The 9,043-nt window shown below is 44.5% G+C and overlaps 1 protein-coding gene across 1 annotated transcript in view; it reads left to right on the top strand.

Annotated features, from left to right (window-relative positions):
• The first annotated feature begins 4,463 nt into the window (after positions 1-4,463).
• The window catches only part of SPPL2A (signal peptide peptidase like 2A), a 51,153-nt gene continuing 46,573 nt past the window's right edge, over positions 4,464-9,043 (top strand). Inside the window, exon 1 of the mRNA XM_034994714.1 lies at positions 4,464-4,772. Coding sequence (XP_034850605.1) covers positions 4,707-4,772 — 66 coding nt within the window. The 5' untranslated portion in view covers positions 4,464-4,706. The remainder of the gene's footprint in view (positions 4,773-9,043) is intronic.

The following is a 9,043-nucleotide window of genomic DNA, read 5'->3' as shown; positions in this document are numbered from 1 at the left end:
AATAATTAAATAAATCTTTAAAATTTTTTAAAAAATAAAAGAACTGACTTTCTTAAAAATTAGATCCAGTGGTTTCTCAAAGTCTAGTCCTGTTTAAGCTTTAGAAGACACTTCAGAAGTAATTTAGTTGAACCTAAAAATATTCAAAACGACAACACAGGCTTCTTAACTATTGGCAAAAGCTCTTAATTAAGCAAACATTTATTGAGCACCTATAATTATACAAAGGGGAATTCAATTTACAGATGCTGGATGCTCCCCACTGCACTATCTTTCCAGAATCCTATCTGATTGGATTTAAGTTCCTGCTCCATATCTTGTAGGAGATTTCATATGAATAATTTGACCTCTATACTTCCTCATCTGCAAAATGAAAGTAATAATTTACCTCATAAAATTGCTTCAAATGAATTAAATTAGATAATGTATGCAAAAAACAGGTGTAAATGTGACTTTTAAAATAATAATAATAATAGTTTATAAGACATTATTATTAAACTTTGCATGGTGTTGCATTCAGGAAGTTCCCTTGTTGGGATGCCTTGGTGGTGCAATCGGTTAAGCATCTGATTCTTGGTTTCAGCTCAGGTCGTGATCTCAGGGCCCTGATCTCAGGGTCTCGAAATGGAGCCCCAAACTGGGCTCCGTGCTCAGTGCAGAGTCTGCTTCAGACTCTCTCTCCCTCTGCCTCTTCCCGCTGCTTTCTCTGTCTCTTTCTCTCTCTCTCTCAAATAAATACACCTTTAAAGAAGAAGGAGGAGGAGGAGGAGAAGAGGAGGAGGAAGTTCCATTATTGCAAGTTTACAAAGATTTCCTAAGAGAAGTGACCAGAGCTTGAATTTTGGTCTATCACCTTAGGCCACATGCTGCTTTGCAACTGTGAGGAGAATTAGGAAATTCTTTCTCTCAATATTTTCAACTACTGAACACTCTTCTACACTCCCTAAGATTCAAGTTGAATTTAAATTCGCCTCTCATGTAGGAAGTGGCAACTATGTTTGACTGATTGACATAACTCCAATGGGGAGGAATTCTGTCAATAACAGTAATAAATATATGTGAACAGGCGAACAGAAGATCTAGTGATGAAACCATAGCTGTTGGCTCGCCTCTCTGCTCATAGTCACCTCTTGTGAACCAGGAAGCATTCAAGTCACATGTTCTCCTCAAGGAGAAATGCCTCATAAACAGGTATTAGAGGAGGAAAGCATTTCACCAAAGCCAGGTAGTCTTTACATAAAAGCAATACCAGGAAACTCTAAGCAGCTTTTTAATCTGTGGACAAGATAATTACTGAGACTGAGATGGTAATCATTATTCCCATTAAGAGAGTGAGAAGCACAAAAATCAACTCAAAATGCTTTATTTTTTTTTAAAGATTTTATTTATTTATTTGACAGAGAGAGAGCGAGAGCGAGAGCAGGAACACAAGCAGGAGGTGTGGGAGAGGGAGAAGCAGGCCCCCCGCCGAGCAGGGAGCCCGATGCAGGACCCGATCCCAGGACCCTGGGATCATGACCTGAGCCGAAGGCAGATGCTTAACGACTGAGCCACCCAGGCGCCCCTCAAAATGCTTTAAAGACTTAAAACATAAGACCACAAACTATAAACCACTTAGAAGAAAACATAGGTTCCAACAACCTACAACATTCTATCTTTTATCATTGGAAAAAATTCCATTAGTAAGTATATTTAGAAAGAAAAATGACCTTTAATGATATTTGTTTTCTGTAATTGGATTATTTATTTTAGAGCGAGAGAGAGCATGAGTTGTGGGGGGAGAGGGAGAAGGAGGCTCCCTGCAGAGCAAGGAGCCCAACACGGGGCTGGATCCCAGGACCCCAGGATTATGACCTGATCCGAAGGCAGATGCCCAACCGACTGAGCCACCCAGCTGCCCCTGTAATTGGATTTTTATACATAGTTTATTTGTGGAAGAAAAATATTGACTAAAACTTACCCTGGTACTCTCTATCATACCTAATACTTACAGGGAAATTCATGTGGAGTATACACAGAGGTATCCTCCAAATAAGTGTTAATAGCCTTTCCAGTAGTCAAGTCATTACACAAGAATCTTTTAATCCTCCATTAACTCTCCCAGTTTCCTTCACCTCATCCTACATAGGGACTTTGACCAAAGAGACACCATTCTGGCAGGGGAATTATGACAAACAATGTTGATACTATGGATGACAGCAATAAGACAGCCTTCTATTATTCTTTTCTTTCTCCTCTTCCTCTCCTCCTGCTTTAAAAAAAAAATTTTTTTTTCAGAGTAATTTTACCCACATTATAAACCAGGTAATTTTTACAATAATCATGTGAGGCAGGCAGTACAGGTATTAGCTGTCCATATTTTGCAACTGAGAAAACTAAACCAGGCAAAGAGAGATTGTATAAGGAACTGGCCTATAACACAGTTTCTTTGGCTGCAAGCACAAAATTTTCTCCAATTGAGAAGGAAAACTGGGGATACATGTAGACAGGAAAACCAGAGAGCCTCAGAGAGCCTCAGGAGCCACGCTGGAGATTCACTAGGCAAAGTGCCACTGTGAGCAGGAGGGAATATTTAGAGATGAAGTCATCTAGTCCATCACAGCCATTTTACTAAAGAGGAAACCTGCTTGCCCTCAGCAGCTAGAAAGTGTGAAAGAGTCGAGGGTCTACAGGCAGGAGACCTGGGTTCTGGCCTCATTGTGCCACTAACCTTAGCACCAACCTACCAAGCCATCAACCTGCAGACATTTGACTTGGATGTCCTACAAGAATTTCAAAACATGTCCAAAATCTTTCTCTCTGTATGCTCTCCCCTGTCAACCCCAACTCCTGTGGTGATCATCTCAATAAATGGCCTGGGACAGGATCTTAGCAATCATCCCTCTCCTTCTCTCCTTCATCTCCCATGTCCTCTCAGTTACCAAATTCTACTACAAATCTTTCAGGTCCATCTCTTCTTCCCCATTTCTTCTGCCACTGTCTCGGTTCAGGCCCTCACTATCCTTGGCCTGGGTTAGGTTACCACAGCTGTCCAACAGGTTTCCTGGCTCCCACTCTTGCCCTGTTTCAATCCAACTGCCACCCCGCCTGCCACCACAGAGAGCTTTCTAAACCAAAAATTGTCACTGCTCTAATTATTATTAATCTGTTTTCCACCAACAATTGGATGAAGCCTAAAGTCCCAAGCAGGATGTCCTAATCTGTTTGTCATTTGGCCTCTGCCCTCTTCTCTCACTTCATCTTTCCCCACTCATAACTTCAGCCAAGCCCAAGTTTTGCAGTTCCTCCAAGGTCACCTTTGGCTTTGCCACTAATGGTTCACTCTTCCTGGAAGCCTCCCCCTTCCCCTGCCCATTGCCTGGCTAAAATTAACTCACCCTTCCAGACTCAGCTTAAGTTGGAATTTTTCCTGGCCACCCCTTTTATATGTTCCTTTGATACTCCCGTGGCATCTTGTGCAAACGAAAGAGTCACTATTCATCCTGAACTATGTTTGCTCACACATCTGTGTCCCTTGCTAATAAACTCAGCTGTGGGATGGCAGGGACAGCATCCTTTTCAGTGTTTAGAATTAAATATTCATCCAACAAATATTTGAGAACCTACTTTATGCCAGATATTGTAGATATGAGGGATATGGCAGTGAGCAAAGCAAAGACACTCCTCGCTCTTAAGTGGGAGGCGACATCGCCGATAAATGAACACATAAATAAGCAAGAGAATAGGAGAGTGAAAAGTGCTTTACAGAGAATTAAAATAAGCCACGTGCTAATGAAAGCGACTGGATGGTTCCCTTGGATGGGTATGTCAGTGAGTTCCCTCCGGGGAAGTGACACTTAAGCTGATGAGGGAATGCCAATGAACCGGTATTGAGAAAAACATTCCAGGAGGGAGGACTACCAGTACAAAAGAACCAAAGGTGGCCATGTGGATGTGAAGCGTGGGAAAGTCGTGAAGATGGGGTCAGAGAAGAAGACAGGGACCATACTCTGTGAACTTTGTAGGCCAGAGTGGAGTTTCGATTTTGTGCTAAGTGCGATGGGGAGTGAAATGATCTGATTTATAGCTAGGGCTGGTATGTGGATAGTGGGTCTCCCGGAGTCTTAAACAGGTCAGTTTGGAGGAGAGAAACATCTGGATACAGAGGTCGCAGCAGTTTGGGACCCAGTGGACGTATTTGGGATTACGTGCGAGTGACCGGGACCTGCCGGTGGGCAGATGAATTAAGGCTCAGCGCACGCAGTTTGGGCCCGGACGCCCGGGTTGGTACTGGAATACAGAGCAGGCGCACGGTGACTCCTAGAAGGAAGAGGGTACGGAAAAAGTTGCTTTGGGCGCCCGTCCCCCACCTCCCCGGGCTCTGGGGAGAGCTCGGGTCAGGCAGCTGGACAGAAAAAGAGACACGCCCGGACCCACACTCGTCGACCTGCCAACGCCGGGCCCGAGAGCGCCGAGAAACAGCCCGACCGGCGGCGCGCGCGGACCCGGACTCCACGTGCCGCGCGCGGGGGTTTCCGCGTCCTCTGGGCGGAGCCGGAAGAGGAAGTCGGCGCTGCCGCGGCGGCCCCAACAGCAGCGGCGGCCCGTTCCTACCCCCGCCGTCCGCGCCCGTCCGGCCCGGCCACGGAGGCAGCGACGCGGCGGGAGCCGGAGCCGGAGCCTGTGCCCGCCGAGAAGCGCCGCGCCGCCGGGCGCCCAGCAGTCCGATGGGGCCGCAGCGGCCGCTGCGTACGGCCGCGACCGCCCTGCTCTGGGGCTTCCTGCTCCCGCTGGTAAGGGGGACGGCCGGGAGCGCGGGCCTCCCCGGGGCGGGGCCGGGGCTCCCTGCCCCTTCTCCTCCCCACCCCCGGGCGACTCCTTTGCCCGCGCCTTGACGGCCTGCCCCCTTCCCGTTTCTCCGTTTCCTTCCAGCCTCCCCTTCGCCCCCTTTCCTCCCGTCTTCCCACCCCACCCCCATTCCGTCCTTTGAAGTCCTCGAAGTTCCCACCCCCGAGCAAGCTCTTCCGCGGAGCCCTTCTGGCTACTTTGACCTTGAGGATTCTCTATAGTTTTTCACGGTTCCGGGCATTTTAAGTTGACCTGAGTTTTATCGTCTACCCTTTCTTACAGCATCTTGATCTCTTTCACTCTCCAGAAGAAGAAAAAAATTATACGTGTCCCCGGGGTGTTTAGCGGTTCAAAGACTGCGCTTTATTGCTCGAATACAGATTTTTTTTTTTTTTGGCTTCCTCCTCGTTCCTGCTTCCCTGTAGGGCTCGTTCGATTTCTTTGTGTGTGTGGTGGGGGAGGGTGTGGGTAATAGTAATAACTTAAGATAATTTTTTAAAAGACACATCAAAGTGTAATATCTTTGTGGTTTTCAGTTCTCCGTCTAGTTTAATGGGGAGGGGAGCCGGTTAAGTAACAAATAATGTGTTCATAGATGTGTTTTCATAATTAGGAAAAATAATAATGTTTTAAAATTCAACGTCAATGGGGCACCTGGGTGGCTCAGTCGGTTGAGTGTCTGCCTTCAGCTCAGTCTTGATCCCAGGGTCCTGGGATGGGCTCCCTGCTCAGCGGGGAGTCTGCTTCTCCCTCCCTCAGCCTCTTCCCTTGCTTGTGCTCCCTCTCGCTCTTTCTCTTGCTCACTCTCAAGTAAATAAAATCTTTTTTAAAAATTCAGCATCAAGCAAACGGAGCTTCAGCGAATGGTCAGGACCTCGGTGTTCGGTGTTTCAGTTTTTATTTCTTGGAAATTTGACTTAGGGAGTTTGAGGTCAGAAACTTTTGTGAGCTCTGTCTACACGGAATTGATATGGTGTATGTATGCCTCTCTGGTTCTTTCCATTAGATGTGTAACTTCTCTGAAAGAGTGTATTTTGCATTCTCTATTTAAAGGTTTACTGTTAATGAGTATATTTAAAAGTGTCTTTAACATTTATTAAGAAATCAAAATCTAAAATGGTTAAGTGCCTTTGGTGTACTCCTAACTTTGTTAGGCAGCATTAGGAGCATGAATGAGATAGTGCATCTAAAAATTGCTTTTGTGGGGTGGAGGGGAAGTACAATATAAAGAGAACAACAAAGGCACAGTGTTAGTCTTATTCTTTGAACTGTAGTTTACCACTACAATATGTCTAAAGGATAACAATTGAGGTGGTATGTAAATACACCTGAAACTATAACCTAGATAGATATATAGATTTATAGATATATGAATATATCCTATATATCACATTCCCACTAATCTTTTGCCAACACAGTAATTAATTTAATAATACATCAACTGCTGATAACTCACGTTGAAATTATAATCAAAAGCTCTGAACTGCCTTGCTAAAAAATGTGAGCAGAGTGGGATTTCAAGGGCTTCACAAATCTAAAGGTCGTCCCTGTTCTAAATTGTAGCTAGCCTACATCTCCCACAGTGTAGATTTTATTCTTTTTATATTGCACGTTTATATTTTGTTGTATCTCACTGTACTGATTTTTGGGAGGATCTTCTCAGGGCTGTTTTGGGACTCAGTAACATTTTTTTCCTCTGCAGATATTTAGTGTGCATCTATTATATGCTACGCACTGTGCCAATGAGCGTGAATAAAGTGACAAGATCTTTTTGAGTTGTAAAGATCATTTTCAGTGCCAACCACTATTACTGATTTTCTGTTGTTGATTTCTTGTGGGTTTGTTTTCTTGACCCTTCCTGAAATGATCTCTTTCCTTTTCTGAGGACCTCAAATCTGGTGTACCTTTCCTCTGCAGGAGCACTCTCTCTCCTTTCTGCTTATTGGATACCTACTTCCTTTCCTCCAGCACTGTCTGAAGTCTTTTGGATTTTTTTTGTCTTTTTACCATTTTTCTCCCTGAAGCCCTTGCTTATTCTTCTTCCTTAATCTTACAGCTCTAGGTGGTCTGTATTCATTTGAATGAATGATGGCAGTTTAATCATTTCCTTTCTCCTTCTTGGGCTCTTGAAGCTGGCCCTGCTACCAGCTTTCCCTTTAGTTATGTAAGGACAAGGCCTGTATCCTCATCTAGAAGCAGCAAATAGTCTCCAGAAACCACTACCACATCTTTGTAGAACAGGAAGAGGATTGAGTATTGGAAAGGCCCTTCAGCATCACATAGCTTACCCTCTTCATCTTGTCCCCCTCACATCAGCGTGACCTATTAAACTCAAGCTACAGTACATCTGGCTGTCTTGATGATTTCTAAGCCCATTAAACATTTAAGTCTAGAAATAAGAGTGTGTGCCAGGTGGTTAGTTCTCTCTTGGCCCTGCCATGATTCCATCTCACAGTCCTCCTTCCCCAGTCCAGCCCCCATCCCTAGCCACGACCGTTAGGCCTTTATTTCATAGTAGTGTTTGGACCCAGTCACAGAGTTATGTTTCAAAGAAAATGAGTAAGTTTAGCCTGGATCGGTTTTCTAAAATTGCTTCAAAGTTCTCTGGAGAATCCTGAATCTTTCCCATAATGTTTTTACCAAAGTTCTGTTCATGTTTTCTTTACTTCAAAGAATTTGACGTGTTACATAGCCACATCTTGAACTTATTACAGTGAAGTGATAATCTGGATCCCCAGCAGAGAAATCTCTTGCTGAAATCTGCATTCCTTTGGTATACTACACCAACTCAAAGAATCTTCTTTAATTCTTTCTCTTTTGCGCTCCTCTCTCATCCTCTTGGGGAAAGAAGGTATGTTTTGCTACCCAAGCTATTGGGGACATGCTGAGCTGCTGTGTTGTAGACTGAATTGTGTCTCCCCAAAATCATATGTTGAAGCCCTGACCCCCAGTGTGATAGTGTTTGGAAAGAGGGCCTCTAGGAGATAAGTAGGTTTAGAGAGATCAGAGGATAGATCACTTGTGATGGATTGGTGCCTTGTAAGAAAAGACACCAAAGAGCTTGTTCTCTCTCCCCTAATACCCGCGCCCACCCCCCCACCCCCCCCACCCCCGCACCATGTGATGACACAGTGAGAAAGTGTCCATCTACAAGCCAAAAAGAAAACTCTTACCAGAAACCAACCATGCTGGCACCTTTATCTTGGATTTCTAGTTTCTAGAACTGTGAGAAAATAAATTTCTGTTTAAGCTAACCACTGTTTGGTATTTTGTTGTGGCAGCCCAAGCTGACTAAGGCAGATTTGGGTACTAGGAGTGCGGTGCTGCAATAGCTAATACCTAAACATGTGGTAGCAGCTTTGTAACTGGGTAGAGGCCAGAAGAAGCTTGAGGTGCATGCCAGAAATATGGACATTAAGGACAATTCTGGTGAAGTCTCAGAAATGAGGAACATGTTATTAGAAACTGAAGGAAGGGCAATCCTAATTATAAAATGGCAAAGAACGTGGCTGGACTGTGATGTAGTGCTTTGTAGCAGGAAGAATTGTGAGCAATGCGTTTAGATATTTAGCTGAGGAGATTTCTAAGCAAAGTGTTGGTGGAGCAGCGTAAATCCTCCTGACTGCTTATACTAAAGTGTAAATGGAGAGAGAAGAATTAAAGATAGAATTGTTAAGGAAAAAAGAACTAGAATTTGAAGATTTGGAAAATTCTTAGCCTCTCCAAATTGCAAAAAATGAGGAAGCTTGTTCTGAAAAGAACATTAAGTGTGTGGCTGGAAAACAATCTGATAAAGAGTTTACAGGATTTTCGAGCAGAAATACTGCCAGTTTGAACTGAAGGGGACAGAGATGTGGCAAAATGAAGAAAGGCTGTTGGACTTCTTGGATTTGACAGGTGGGATGATGGAGCGGTGTGGCTGTGAACATGGATTATGCTTCAAGAAGGAGGAGAAATGACCCCAAAGGCAAATCAGAGATCATCAGGCCACTGCCTCAGTTTCAGCAGGCCTTATGCCTCTGCTGGGAGCCTTGGGGGGCTCAGTGGGCTTGACTTCCAGTGGGCCTAGAAGATGGGACATTGAACCAAAAAGGATTATTCTTGATCCTTAAGACCTGATGGAATTTGTTTTGCTAGGTTTAAGACTTGCTTGGGTCCTGGGGCGCCTGGGTGGCTCAGTTGGTTAAGCGACTGCCTTCGGCTCAGGTCATGATCC

The sequence above is a fragment of the Mirounga leonina genome, unplaced genomic scaffold, assembly GCF_011800145.1.
Source record: "Mirounga leonina isolate KUSES-001 unplaced genomic scaffold, KU_Mleo_1.0 Mir_91, whole genome shotgun sequence".
NCBI classification, from domain to species: Eukaryota; Metazoa; Chordata; class Mammalia; order Carnivora; family Phocidae; genus Mirounga; species Mirounga leonina.
Note: the sequence above shows the minus strand (reverse complement) of the source record. Positions and strands in the feature narration are given on the sequence as shown.